Source organism: Panulirus ornatus, chromosome 22, assembly GCF_036320965.1.
Source record: "Panulirus ornatus isolate Po-2019 chromosome 22, ASM3632096v1, whole genome shotgun sequence".
In the NCBI taxonomy this organism is placed as follows: Eukaryota; Metazoa; Arthropoda; class Malacostraca; order Decapoda; family Palinuridae; genus Panulirus; species Panulirus ornatus.
Window position 1 is genome coordinate 5,621,366 of NC_092245.1, and position 15,073 is coordinate 5,636,438.

Sequence of the window (15,073 nt, forward strand, 5' to 3'; positions counted from 1 at the left end):
CTGTACATGCCTTCACCCTCTCAATCAATACCCTCCCATATAATTTACCAGGAATACTCAACAAACTTATACCTCTGTAATTTGAGCACTCACTCTTATCCCCTTTGCCTTTGTACAATGGCACTATGCACGCATTCCGCCAATCCTCAGGCACCTCACCATGAGTCATACATACATTAAATAACCTTACCAACCAGTCAACAATACAGTCACCCCCTTTTTTAATAAATTCCACTGCAATACCATCCAAACCTGCAGCCTTGCCGGCTTTCATCTTCCGCAAAGCTTTTACTACCTCTTCTCTGTTTACCAAATCATTTTCCCTAACCCTCTCACTTTGCACACCACCTCGACCAAAACACCCTATATCTGCCACTCTATCATCAAACACATTCAACAAACCTTGAAAATACTCACTCCATCTCCTTCTCACATCACCACTACTTGTTATCACCTCCCCATTTGCGCCCTTCACTGAAGTTCCCATTTGCTCCCTTGTCTTACGCACTTTATTTACCTCCTTCCAGAACATCTTTTTATTCTCCCTAAAATTTAATGATACTCTCTCACCCCAACTCTCATTTGCCCTTTTTTTCACCTCTTGCACCTTTCTCTTGACCTCCTGTCTCTTTCTTTTATACATCTCCCACTCATTTGCATTTTTCCCCTGCAAAAATCGTCCAAATGCCTCTCTCTTCTCTTTCACTAATACTCTTACTTTTTTCATTTATTTAGTTATTTATTTATGATACATTTTCGCCATTTCATGCATGGTACCTTTAAGAACAGAGGACTGAGCCTTAGGGGAAATATCCTCACTTGGCCACCTTGTCTGTTCCCTCTTTTGGAAAATTAAAAATGGAAGAGGAGGATTTCGAGCCCCCCACTCCCTCCCCTGTGAGTCGCTTTCTATAACACACAGAGAATACATGTGAAAAAAATATTCATATGTATATATATTGTATATATCTATTTATTTATTTACTATACTTTTTCGCTGTGTACCGTGTTAGCGAGGTAGCACTAGGAAACAGACGAAAGAATGGCTCAACCCACCGACATACACATGTATATACATACACATGCACATATACATACATACCTATATATTTCAACGTATACATCCCCCCGTGCATGCGCGAGGTAACGCTAGGAAAAGACAACAAAGGCCACATTCGTTCACACTCAGTCTCTAGCTGTCATATATAATGCACCAAAACCACAGCTCCCTTTCCACATCCAGGCCTCACAAAACTTTTCATGGTTTACACATGACAGGTATAGTGAGTTTGAACAAATATGGCGTTTTTGTCTGTATTTCTGGCACTACCTCGCTGATGCATGGGATAGCAATGCTGTTTTCCTGTAGGGCAGGGGTAGTGACAGGAATGGATGAATGAAAGTAAATATGAATATGTACATGTGTATGTATGTATTGGCTGCTTATTTGTATGAATATGTATGTATGTGTTGATATGTATATGTATGTATAGGTGCATATGTGGGCGTTTATGTATAAATATGTATATGAGCCGTTCTTCGTCTGTTTCCTGGTGCTACGTCGCTTACGCAATAAACAACAATTATGTATGTATGATAATATTTATTTTTTTATTACACTCAATCGCTGTTTCCCACTTTAGTGAGGTAGCGCAAGGAAACAAAGAATGGGAAATCACTCATATGCATATATATATATTTCCCAGGCCCTTTCATCGACAACAGACTGCATACTTGCCCCTCTCTTTAAAACTCTTGCATTCACTTCCCCAACCACCCCATCTGTAAACAAATTAAACAACCATGGAGACTTCACCCACCCCTCCCGCAGACCTACATTCACTGGGAACCAATCACTTACGTCTCTTCCTACTCGTACACATGCCTTACATTCTTGGAAAAAACTTACTTTCCACACCATATACTATTAAAACCTTCCCCAAAGCATCTCTATCAACCCTATCATGTGCCTTCTCCAAATCCATAAATGCTACATACATATTCATCTGTTTTTCTAATTTATTTCTTACAACATACATTCTTCAAAGCAAAAACCTGATCCACACATCCTCTGCTCTTCCCCAATCCAATGCTCTGTACATCACTACCCTCCCATGTAATTTCCCAGGAATACTCAAAAGACTTATACACTCAGCTTTATCCCCTTTGCCTTTGTACAGTGGCACTATGCATGCATTCCTCCAATCCTCAGGCACTTCATGTTGATCCAAACATACATTGAATGTCCTTACCAACCAATCAACAACACAGTAACCCCCTTTTTTTAATAACATCCACTGAAATACCATCCAAAACTACTTCCTTGCCGGCTTTCATCTTCTGCAAAGCTTTCACAACCTCTTCTTTGTTTACCGCGACATTCTTCCTAACCCTCTCACTTCGTATCCCACCCTGACTAAAACACCCTATATCTGCCACTCTATCATTAAACATATTCAGTAAACCTTGAAAATACTCACCCATCTTCTCACATCATCACTACTTGTTATTTTTAGCATTAGTTAATTATACAGGGTAACTTTCCCCACTCCGAAATGGTCTACAGGTCAAAATATGAGAGAGGACGTGTAATCACTATGAGAAAGAACATGAGTATTAAAGGGAGGAGGGAAGGAAAAGTGAGTTGAAGTATATAAAGTTGCATCATCAGCATAAGAGTAAATAAGATTAGAAGTTAGAAGAGAAAAGATTACCTAATGAGAGAAGAAAGAGAGTATTGATGGGACAGAACCCAGAGAAACACCATGCAGTAGAACAGAACCCTACTTGTGTCCCATTGATAGGCTATGGTAAGGAAGCCTTTCTGTTGATGACTACTGTTAATGAACCGCCAGAGAGGAAACCATGCATAGAGAGTAAGGGGAAGTAATGAAATTAAATGATGGGAATTCAGAAAGAATAGACTCATGCCACACACTGTCAGATGATTTAGAGATGCTGAGGGCTATGAAAAATGTTTCTCTAAAATCCCTAAGAAAAGAGGCCCAGAGGTAAGTCACATAGGACAGAATACACCATTAGGCATAGAACTTCGAAATTCACACTTTTGATCAGAAAGAAGCATTGGGGATTCTAAGTGTTTGAGAATGTGAGTTTCAAAGACTCTGGAGAAGCAGAAGTTAAAGCTTTGGGCAATAATTAGAGAGCAGTCTTCTTCCTTAGGGATGGGTTATACCAAGGCATGCTTCCAAGCAGAAGTCTGGGATTTTAGACAGGAGGCATAATAGGTGAGCAAGGATTGTTACTAGCTCAGAAGCACTTTCCCTTACAGCCTAGGAAGGTATGCCTTCTTACCCATATTCCTTTTCCAGCTGAAGCTGGGAGAGCACTTGGATAAGCTTGCACAAGGAGAATACAGGAATTGGTTTAGATTTAGTGGGAGGAGATTGGGCATAGGATTAGAAGCATAATCATCCAAAGTTGAGCTAAAGGAAAATGAGGCACCAAAGAGAGCAACTCTATCAATTGAAGAATTACCAACATATAAATCTTGTCAGAAAAGAGGAGGAAGGGTTAAATTACAGAAGTTGTTAGATATGCTTTTGGTGAAGGTCCAACAAGGTTTGTCTGAAAAGAAGTCAAGCCAGCACACTTTCACTTTATGAAAGTGTGCTTTGCTGTCTGAAGAATAAACTTTGCAGTGGTTCCAAGCAGAAATGAAAGATCAGTGAGTTTCAGGGGAAGGGAAGAGTTTTATAGCCTGGTTCGCACCATCCTAGATGCAACAGGCATCAGAGCAGGGTCAGTCACACTACAATTGAGGAGAACTAGATTTGGGAGATGATAGGATATAGGACTCCATCTTGGCCAAGATAACCTCTGCTATGCATTCAGCACAGCACAAGACATCCTTACCAGAGAAGCACTACCTATTCCAGGGAAAGTCAATAAAGAAGTAGTGCAGGGGTAACCTTAGAGCTCTTCTAGAGAGCTAAAGTTGATATTTAAAAAAAGAAAAAAGATAGAAAGGGAAGGGGGGGGGTGGATGATAGAGGACGGGCCTGCCCAGTTAGAAGTAAGACAAGGTTGTGGTCAAAGAACTTTAAGGGAGAAGAATTGGGGTATGTGTAGTGGGAGGGGGGAGGGCTCTGAGGTAAAAAAGAGGTTCATTGTGTTGGAAGAGTGCATGTTACAGTTGGGAAATCGAGTAGGGTGATTCATTAATTGCCCCAGATTGTTAAGGAGAGTATAAGAAAAGACCTCTGCTCCAACAGGGTCATCCTGGTTAGAGCTTAACCAATCCTTGTGGTGTACACTGAAATGCCCTGTAGTAAGGATCTCAGTGTGTAGATGTAAAGAAAGCAGAGTTTCATTGCAAGAAGTCAAATAATTGAAGAGTTTTATTTAGAAGAAGGGGGGGCTAATGAAACAAGAGAAACTAGGTGATGGAGGGCAGAGAAATTTTGAGCCATACAGCATCGAGATTAGGAGAGTGTCTTTGTATTACAGTAGGCACAAACTCCATTTGGACTGGAAATGATGGGAGAAATTATAGTTGGAGATCTATTAGTGCAAAGGATAAGATAGTGGGATTTCAGTGAGAAGAAAAAGATCAGGTAAGGAAGTAAACAGATGGTGTTCAGCAAAAGGAAATTTAGAATTAAGATCATATATGTTACAGAAGTGGATAAAAAAGAGCTAATTGTTTTAGCTTTAGCTACAGAAGTGGGTTGGATCTCAGTTGCATAATGGCGGTCAACTGGGCCCTGGGATCCACTCAACCCTCCTCCCTGGTGGTGTTGCTCTGAATTGGCACTGGAGAATTTCACAATGGTTGCACTGTCATAATTTTAACTTACTGAAAAGTAAGAAAAGATAGATAAATGTGCATAAGTTATGTATTGTTAAGTGTTGTGCATGAGGAAAAGAGGGTGGGGGTTGGGACTGAATGCCAGCAACCCACACTTGGATGAAGCAAAAGAAAAAAAGACCGATCTGGGCCAGAAATGGGTATGTAACAAACACTCCAGTACTGGCTTACTGTGTTGCTGCCACTAATCCTCCCAAAATCCCAGTTTTTAATACTTTTCAGGTTGGCAGTCACCTGCCACCCTCTACTACTACTACTACTGAATGACAGCAGCTGCATGTTCCACCTGACACTGCTTACAATCTTTCACACATTCCCACTGCTCCTGCTTCAGTAGCATTGCTGCTCCTTCCTTAGGTCTCACCCTACACACTAACCCTTAACTTTACCCAAAAGACATTCCCAAATTGTTCTTCCCTCTAACACTTACTCTTGAGCTTCTTTTCACTCAGATCTAGAACATCCAGGTTCCATTCCTCAGTCATCCTACTTATCTCTTTTCTCATCTTGGTTACATCTAGACACATTCAGATACTCCAGAGAGCTTTAGCTTTCAAGGAGTATGAGCACTCCTCACTTGGCTCCTTGTAATGTTCCATCATCTAGAAATTGAAATACAGGAAGGAAGATATTTCCAGTCCCTGGTTCCTGTCCCTCTTAGTTACCTTCTACAACATGAGGAGAATGTGGTATTCTTTTTCATCCCTATTTGAAGGTAAATCACACAAAAATTTGCAACAGTTCAACAAGAAAGTTGAAACAGATTTTCATTGTAATGCCAGGAGAAATGAGAAATGCATAAGGAGGGTTGATTGAATAAGAATTGATAAGGTAAGAAAGAAGTTTGGTTGTAAGAGGAGTATGTAGTTTGGTTGTAGGAGGAGTATGTATAAGGGAGCTGGAGAGGGTGTGCTGAAATGGACATATGGAGAGGCTAAGTGAGGAAAGGATGATGTAAGAGGGTATATCTGTCAGATGTGGAGGGAACAAGGAAAAGGGGAAACCCTAGAGAAGGTGACAGGATAGAGTGAAAAATGCCTTGAAGGCTTGGAACTTCAACATGCAGGAGGGTGCTTGGTATGCAAGGGATACAGCAAATTGGGACAGGGTTACATGTTAGTCCTTCCACTTTTATGTGTTCACTATACTTACATTCATGGCCTCTCATCCGTTGAACACTATCTGTCTAGTACCTCTACAAATTTCTTACTTCTCTTATTCATATCCAACCATGATCTCCACACACAATTCTAGTTCAGAGGTGGTGTTTGTGCTTATTCCAACATCAGTACACCTTTTGCATGCCTCAAGTACCTTGAATCCCCAAACTGATAATATGTTGCTCAGGGTCTGTCTCCCAACTACTACACTTTTCCTCTGTTTCACCAATTGTGCTCCTAATTCTACAAAGTTTAAATCTTTCTTCGACTATCTAAATTCCTGCCATGAGACTGTGGCATCATCTCACCCATAAGCCAAGGACCTCCTCTTAGGATTTTTTAATGTTCACTGGAGGGAATGGTTGAATTCCCCCAGTATGGATGATAGAGGGACTGAATCCCTCACATTCTCCATTCTCAATGATCTCGAGCAAATTATCTCCCATTCTACCTATATTCCTGACAGCTGTGACCACTCTTCTGATATTCTGGATCTCCTTTTCATCTGCAGTCCATCCTGCTTTAACTACATAATCTCACCCTCATAAATGAATGTTTTAATGGCACCACCCCCTCCAGCAGTGTAAATATTGGCACCTCAACGAAGCTGACTGGAATACCTTATGTAAATTCTTTTCAGCCTTTCCTTGGGCAAATTACTGTCTCTTATATGGTGATGTTTCTTTCTCTATCAGATGCATAGCAGAGGTTATTCTTGTGAGAATGGAAGCATTTATTCCCTCTTTCTTCAAGACAACTTCTTGTAATCCATGGTCCAACCTTTCCTGTACTGAGGCCATACAGGCAAGGGATCAGGCATATTGGACTTGGAAAAACTTTCCTTCCTCTGATCCCCATTCTGCTTTTGTCACTTCCCATAATCAGTGAAGTAAGTTATCTGTGAGGCAGAGCATTCCTTCATTCAAAGGAAGTGCAATAACCTACCCTCCTCATCCACTGATAGGTCTTTCTTGTCCTTAACCAAGGGCATTGCTAACAGCTTTTGTCACTCTACCTTTGCTTTACTTTTCTGTTCAGATGGTACCATAGCTGTCTTTCCCATAGATAATGCAACTCTCTTTTGTGCCTGTTTCTCCTATAACCCCACCTTGGATGACTCAAACATTCCATCACCTCCTGATGTTCTTCTTACTAATCCTGTACCCCTCCTTATAATCTCTCTTTGGGGTGTTCAAAAAGCACTTTTCTCTTTAGAGACAAGCAAGACTTGCACCTGTACTTGCTTACCTGTTCTGTTTCTGTTTAAAAACCAAAACTTTTCATTCTTCTTGGAAGTATGTGTTAATACACCTTATCATTCAAAAGGGTAAACATTCTGACCCTTCTATCTATCATCCTATTACTTTGACTTTTACCATCTCCAAAGTCTTTGAATCCCTCCTCACCTATATCCTTAAGAGACCTTGACTCTCACAGTCATTTCTATGATCACCAGTATGGCTTCTATAAGGCAGAAACCTTTGGTGGTATTATTTCCTATCTTATTAATGTCCAGTCATCATACCTGAAAAATTTCAGGGAGTCATGTGTAGTTGCCCTTGACATATCCAAAGCTTTTGGTAGGATGTGGCATCAGGGTCTCATCTCTAAGCTTCCCTCTTTTGGCTTCCTTCTCTCACTTTGTTCCCTCATATCTAGCTTCCTCTACAGCAGATCTATCTCTGTGGTCGTTGATGGCAGCCTCACCCTTTCCCATCAACGGCGATGCCCCTCAAGATTTTCTCCTGTCCCCTAAACTTTTCCTCCTTTTTATCATGTTTCCTTCCTTCCACTAATAACCAAATGCACTCATACACTGATGACAACACTGCATTCATCCACATTCTTCAATCCCACTCCTTTTTCTCTCATTCGATCTGCATCTCGTGATTACAGAACTTCTTTAGTAAGCTCAGACTTGGAGAGGATTCCTCATTGGGGTAGACGAAATGTAGTTAAGTTTAATGCCCCCAAGACTCATTTTCTACCCATCTCTTTATCGAAAACTCCTCACTACTCTTATCCCTCCTTTGACAGTTTTGTAATTCCACCTCTTGACTCATTGAAAATACTTGATATTACTATAATATCTACTCTTTCATGGAAACCCTGTGTAGATGAAATTTTTCTTCTAAACAGTTGCTTAATTCTGACAAAGAATTAATTTGTCCTTGTATGAAGTACTGCTGCCATATCTGAACAGTTGCTTGATTCAGACAAAGAATTAATTTGCCCTTGTATGAAGTACTGCTGTCACATCTGGAGTGGTTCTAGCTCTGCATCCTTACTTGACAGAGTTAAGTCGAAGCAATCTGACATAAACTTTACCAGGCTAGCTTCAAAACTTGGTCTGCTTGCCCTAATTCACAGCATTGGTTCACTTTCCCTCTTCCATTGGCATTTCTTTTGTCTTTGCTCCTGAGAGCTGGCTGCTTGTGTTCCCCCACCATTAACTGGACTAATGATACTCGGCAAGTTGCGGCATCACATAATCACTGTGTGGCCATTAGCAAAGGGTGGGCCATTTTGTTAACTGTTTCTTTTTCCAATAACAATGCAATAGCACATTTTAAAAGAGATTTTTCACTTCCAAAATTTGTAAATACTTTTCTTTGACTCTCCTTTTTCCTTTTCATAATCCTTTCTGTTTTTTGATTAAGGCCTGGCTTTGATATGGACTTTTGTTCATGACTGGGATAAAAAAGAAATCAGTAGGCTGAATCAGGGCATGTGAAGCAGTCGGGGAAGACCATGGACAAGTACATGGGGCCTGATATGTGGATGTGGGAGAATAGATATAAATGAATGAAGCCAATTCTTTGTTCCTGGTTCTACCTTGCTGATCCAAGAAATGGCAAATATGCATGGAGAAAATAGGAACTTAGGCAGTGGCTCAAGCTACCACACATTAGCCTGAAAGTTTTTTGATACCACAAAAGACCACCATATATTTACCATGGCAATACTAGATAGGGATTGTAACAAAATAGTTTTGACATCTTTACTTTTATTTCTTTCCCAACAGAAAATAAGGATAAAACAGGAATCTCCTTTCATGACCCCTTTGAAACGTGAAGAGCTTCGTAGGGTAGTAATAGAAAATGAGGGCCAGCGCCTTGAAGAAATCAAGAAAATTATAGGTAGGATAGTGTGTATCAGTATGAAGAATACTCAGATGAGTGTTAGTGTGCTATTTTTAGGGTAGAATATTATTTTGGTAGGCAACCACTGACCAGGGAGGTAAATTGCTGACACTACCTGACAGGGTTTTGGAAGGGTTAGTGGTGGCTACATAATGACCCAACATCTCAGTAGTTGTCAAGCTGCACTCCTCTGACCCAGGTAGCTGTCATTTCTTTGTGTCTCGCCCACATGTGAACTGTTGGCATTATGTCCACAAACATATAATCTCTGCTTTTCACACATAACGCTTGACAATACATAACTCGCATAAGTCATTCCTTAGATTTTCGTGTGGTGAGCGTTATGCACTAGTCCTGCCTTTTGGCAAAGAAAAATTGGGAGCAACAGGTAGATGAGATGACTATATATGTGTATAAGAGTGGATGGGCTGTTCTTCATCTATTTCCTGGCACTACCTCGCTGATGTGGGAAACTTCGATCAAGTATGATAATAATAATGATAGATGAGATAGGTTATAGCATTAGGTAGAAATATTGATAAAAATGATTGGTAGGAATATTAGGCAGGAGCTTCAGATAGAAGTATTAGGTTGGATCATTAGGTAGTCAGCAGGATCATTAAGTAGGAACCTCTGGAAACACCACGCTAGAGTTGCATTCTGCTGGTGCCCTGTTAAGGGTGATGCAGAAAGGCTAAGAAGTGGTACAGGAGTTCACCAGTTATGGAGACTTTTGTCATGGCCACAGTTTTAAGGGAGTTCATGTAGGAAAAGGGTGTCATAGAAATCAATAGGTAGTATATAATTCAGTTAAGTGACTCAGAGCTTGTTAAAGTTTTTCAAAGAGATTATTAAAGTTACTCAAAGAAGTTCAAGGCAGTTCAAATTGGATTCTTTTATAATGCTTTTCTTGAGGCAAAACACAGTGTTTTCCCAATAACATTATACCCTCCCATGTTGTGACCTGGCACCAAAGAGCCACACTTTTTTTTTCTTCAGATAGATTGTCCAGCAAGCGATTTGCTTTTCATGAAAGTTAAACTAAATATGTTCTGGATTAGATTGGTTAATCTTTCACATGTGAAACCAGTGAAAAGGAAAAAAAATGATGTGAAGTTTTGTGTTTAACTTTTCAAGTCAACTCACGTTTTGCCAATAACAGCCTAAATAAGCAAAAAAGTGTTGAATAACAAAAAAGTGGACCTTTTTAAGCTTACATTGGTGAAATGAAAAATTGTATATGAGTAATGATACTATGGCTTATAATCTGAAAAAAAGATATTGGATTATAGAGAATTTTTTCTAAAATTGTTCAATCTCATTTCAGATTTTCCCATCACTTGTGTGTTTCTTCATTTTTTTTTCTGAAAAAAAAAAATCTACCTCATGTAGTGTTCTGTTATACAGTGTACTGGAGTGTAACATTGTTAGCAAGAGTATAATCTGTGTTGTATTATACCAGTACTATTTCTGCATTTTTTCTGAAAAATAAAATTTATCCCATGTAGTATCCTGTTATACAATATACCATAGTGTAACATTGTATTCAAGAATATAATCTTTTCTTTATTATACTGTTATGATCTGTATAATGTCAATATAAGAAAACTGTATTTTATGATAATCTAAACTTTGGGTGCGATGTTAAGATGCTTGAGGGACTTGCAGTGGGGTGATGGGGAGATTATGCCTCGAGGCCCCTTGCTTTATGATATAAGGCAAATCAGTCCCCAAAACACAATGGATAATTGCTCACTCACCACTCAAAAAAAAGTGTTTTGTAAGCCCCTCCATTTCATGGCATACGTGGTATCTGAGGTAGTGCTTAGCTTTTATTTTCAGTGACTCGGACTGCCATCATATTTAGGGTCTGTAGTGTCACACTGACAGTTTGAATTACGTTGTAGTAAGACATCATCAAGTTTGTCATCATCTGAAGCACCAACCAGGCATAGATATATGCTCACACTTATTAGGGCACTGTAACAAGGTTGAACAAATGTGATGAGTTGTTGCTAGAGCCAAGATATCCTGAAATGTAACAGCATACCTTTTTCTAACAATACATGACAGCACTACTCATAACTTTTAGAGAGGGATGAGACATCTATGATATACACAGAGGAGCATATATCATTAGACACAACACCTGTTCACTCACAAATGAATAAGTTTGAACTTGTGAAATATTGTAAAATACACCAGGAAACACTTTATAAACACTTTCAGACACTTTAAAAACAGTTTTATAATTGAGTTACCAGACAATAGAGGGCAGTAATTCCTGTCTTTCTATCTGTTATAGGTAGATCTATCTGTTTACTATAGATAGATCTGTATTGCTATATCTCTGATGTTTATTCACTCTGTGAACTTCCTCAGGAACTGGCCTTGGTAAAAGAGTCTCTTTAACAGTTGAACTCCAGTAACGCTTCTTAACCATAGTACCTCAACCTTAGCAGGCCACTGGCAGAGGGCAACAATACAGCATTGTTTTCAGAGGCTCCTACCTAATATTTGATGAACTATTTTTACCGAATGTGTCTAACTACTGTTCCTACCTAATGTTCCATCCTACTATTTCTACCTAATATTTCTACCTAATGCTCCTGTCTAACATTCCTACCTACTGCTTGCTTATATCTACTATTGCTCTACCATTTTGCCAAAAAGCAGGGCTAGTGCATAGCGCTCACTGCAAGAAAATGAAGTTATGGTGATTGAGTTGTATTAGTTGATTATTATCAAGTTTTATGTGTGACAGGTATAGATTGTTTGTGGAAAGAATGCCAGCTGTCCACTTCTGGGTGAGGCAGAAAGAAAAGACAGCTACCTGGGTCAAAGGAGTGCAACCTAACAACTACTGAAGTGCTGGCTCACTATGCAGTTGTCACTAACCTTCTTATTTCCCAGGTGGGTAGTACCATAGTCAGTGCCTGCCTACCAACTACTACCTACAGGCAGTAATTTATACACAAAATGATGTGAGGTAAGAAAAATTATGACATTCTTTTGGAAAATTTATAACTGAAGGGGAGGATTTCCAATCCCTCGCTCCCTCCTCTTTTAGTTGCCTTCTGTGACACACGACACACAGGGAATACATGGGCAGTATTCTTTTTTTGCTAGTCCCAGGGATAATATGAATATTTTATTTGATTTATTTATTATACTTAGTCGCTGTCTCCTACATTAGTGAGGTAACGCAAGGAAACAAATGAAAGAATGGCCAAACCCACCCACATACATAAACACCCACGCACACACATATACATACCTATACACTTTAAGGTATACATACATGTAAATACATAGGCATATAGATATATACACATGTACATATTCATACTTGCTGCCTTTATCCATTCCCATCGCCACCCCGCCACACATGAAACAGCACCCCCCTCCTCTGCATGCATGTGAGGTACCGCTAGGAAAAGACAACAAAGGCCACTTTTGTTCACACTCAGTTTCTAGCTGTCATGTATAAAGTACCGAAACCACGGCTCCCTTTCCACATCCGGGCCCCACAAAACTTTCCATGGTTTACCCCCGGACACTTCACATGCCCTAGTCTAATCCACTAACAGCACGTCAACCCCGATATACCACATTGTTCCAATTCACTCTATTCCTTCCACGCCTTTCACCTTCCTGTATGTTCAGGCCCTGATTGCTGAAAATCATTTTCACTCCATCCTTCCACCTCCAGTTTGGTCTCCCACTTCTCCTCGTTCCCTTCACCTCTGACACATATACCCTCTTTGTCAATCTTTCCTCACTCATTCTCTCCATGTGACCAAACCATTTCAATACACCCACTTCTGCTCTTTCACCCACACTCTTTTTATTACCACATATCTCTCTTACCCTCTCATTACTTACTTGGTCAAACCACCTCACACAACATATTGTCCTCAAACATCTCATTTCCAACACATCCACCCTCCTCCGCACAACCCTATCTATAGCCCACGCTTCGCAACCATATAACATTGTTGGAACCACTTTTCTTTCAAACATACCCATTTATGCTCTCCGAGATAATGTTCTCACCTTCCACACATTCTTCAGTGCTCCCAGAACCTTCGCCCCCTCCTCCACCCTGTGACTCACTTCCGCTTCTATGGTTCCATCCGCTGCTAAATCCACTCCCAGATATCTAAAACTCTTCACTTCCTCCAGTTTTTCTCCATTCAAACTTACCTCCCAGTTGATTTGTCCCTCAACCCTACTGAACCTAACAACCTTGCTCTTATTCACATTTACTCTCAACTTTCTTCTTTCTCACACTTTACCAAACTTAGTCATCAACTTCTGAAGTTTCTCACCTGAATCAGCCACCAGCGCTGCATCATCAGCGAATAACAACTGACTCACTTCCCAAGCTCTCTCATCCACAACAGACTGCATACTTGCCCCCCTCTCCAAAACTCTTGCATTCACCTCCCTAACAACCCCATCCATAAAGAAATGAAACAGCCACGGAGACATCACACACCCCTGCCGCAAACCGACATTGACTGAGAACCAATCACTTTCCTCTCTTCCTACTGGTACGCATGCCTTACATCCTTGATAAAAACTTTTCACTGCTACTAACAACTTACCTCCCACACCATATACTCTTAATACCTTCCATAGGGCATCTTTATTCACTCTATCATATGCTTTCTCCAGATCCAAAAATGCTACATACATACTTTTCTAAGTATTTCTCACATACATTCTTCAAAGCAAACACCTGATCCACACATCCTCTACCACTTCTGAAACCATATACACACCATATACTCTTAATACCTTCCATAGGGCATCTTTATTCACTCTATCATATGCTTTCTCCAGATCCAAAAATGCTACATACATACTTTTCTAAGTATTTCTCACATACATTCTTCAAAGCAAACACCTGATCCACACATCCTCTACCACTTCTGAAACCACACTGCTCTTCCCCAATCTGATGCTCTGTACTTGCTTCTACCCTCTCAATCAATACCCTCCTATATAATTTCCCAGGAATATTCAACAAAGTTATACCTCTGTAATTTGAACACTCACCCTTATCCCCTTTGCCTTTATACAATGGCACTATTCGTGCATTCTGCAAATCCTCATGCACTTCACCATGAACTATACATACATTGAATATTCTTACCAACCAGTCAACAACACAGTCATCCCCTTTTTTTGATAAATTCCATAGCAGTACCATCCAAACCTGCCACCTTGCCAGATTTCATTTACCACAAAGCTTTCACTACCTCTTCTCTGTTTACCAAAATAATCTCCCTGACCCTTTCAGTTCACACACCACCTTGACCAAAACACCCTATATCTGCCACTCTATCATCAAGCACATTCAACAAACCATCAAAATACTCACTCCATCTCCTTCTCACTTCACCACTTCTTGTTATTACCTCCCCATTAGGCCCTTCACCAATGTCCCTATTTGTTCTCTTGTCTTACACACTTTATTTACCTTTTTCTAAAATATCTTTTTATTCTCCCTAAAATTTATTGATGTTCCTCACCCTAACTCTCATTTGCCTTCTTTTTAACCTCTTGCACCTTTTTCTTGACCTCCCACCACTTTCTCTTATACATCTCCCAGTCATTCGTACTGCTTCCCTGCAAAAATTGTCCAAATGCCTCTATCTTCTCTTTCACTAACAATCTAACTTCTTCATCCTACTACTCACTACCCTTCCTAATCTGCCCACCTCCCACCTTTCTTATGCCACAAGCATCTTTTGCGCAAGCCATCACTGCTTCCCTAAATACATCCGACTCCTCCCTCACTCCCCTTACGTCAGTTGCTCACATCTTTTTCCATTCTACATTCAATCTTTCCTGCTACTTCCTCACACAAGTCTCCTTTCCAAGCTCACTTACTCTCACCACTCTCTTCACCCCAACATTCTCTCTCCTTT

At 40.1% G+C, this 15,073-nt stretch overlaps 1 protein-coding gene across 1 annotated transcript in view; it reads left to right on the forward strand.

The window, feature by feature from the left end:
- Positions 1-15,073, forward strand: part of LOC139756511 (uncharacterized) — a 235,979-nt gene that overhangs the window by 135,383 nt on the left and 85,523 nt on the right. The window contains exon 6 of the mRNA XM_071675965.1: positions 9,017-9,131. Coding sequence (XP_071532066.1) covers positions 9,017-9,131 — 115 coding nt within the window. The remainder of the gene's footprint in view (positions 1-9,016; positions 9,132-15,073) is intronic.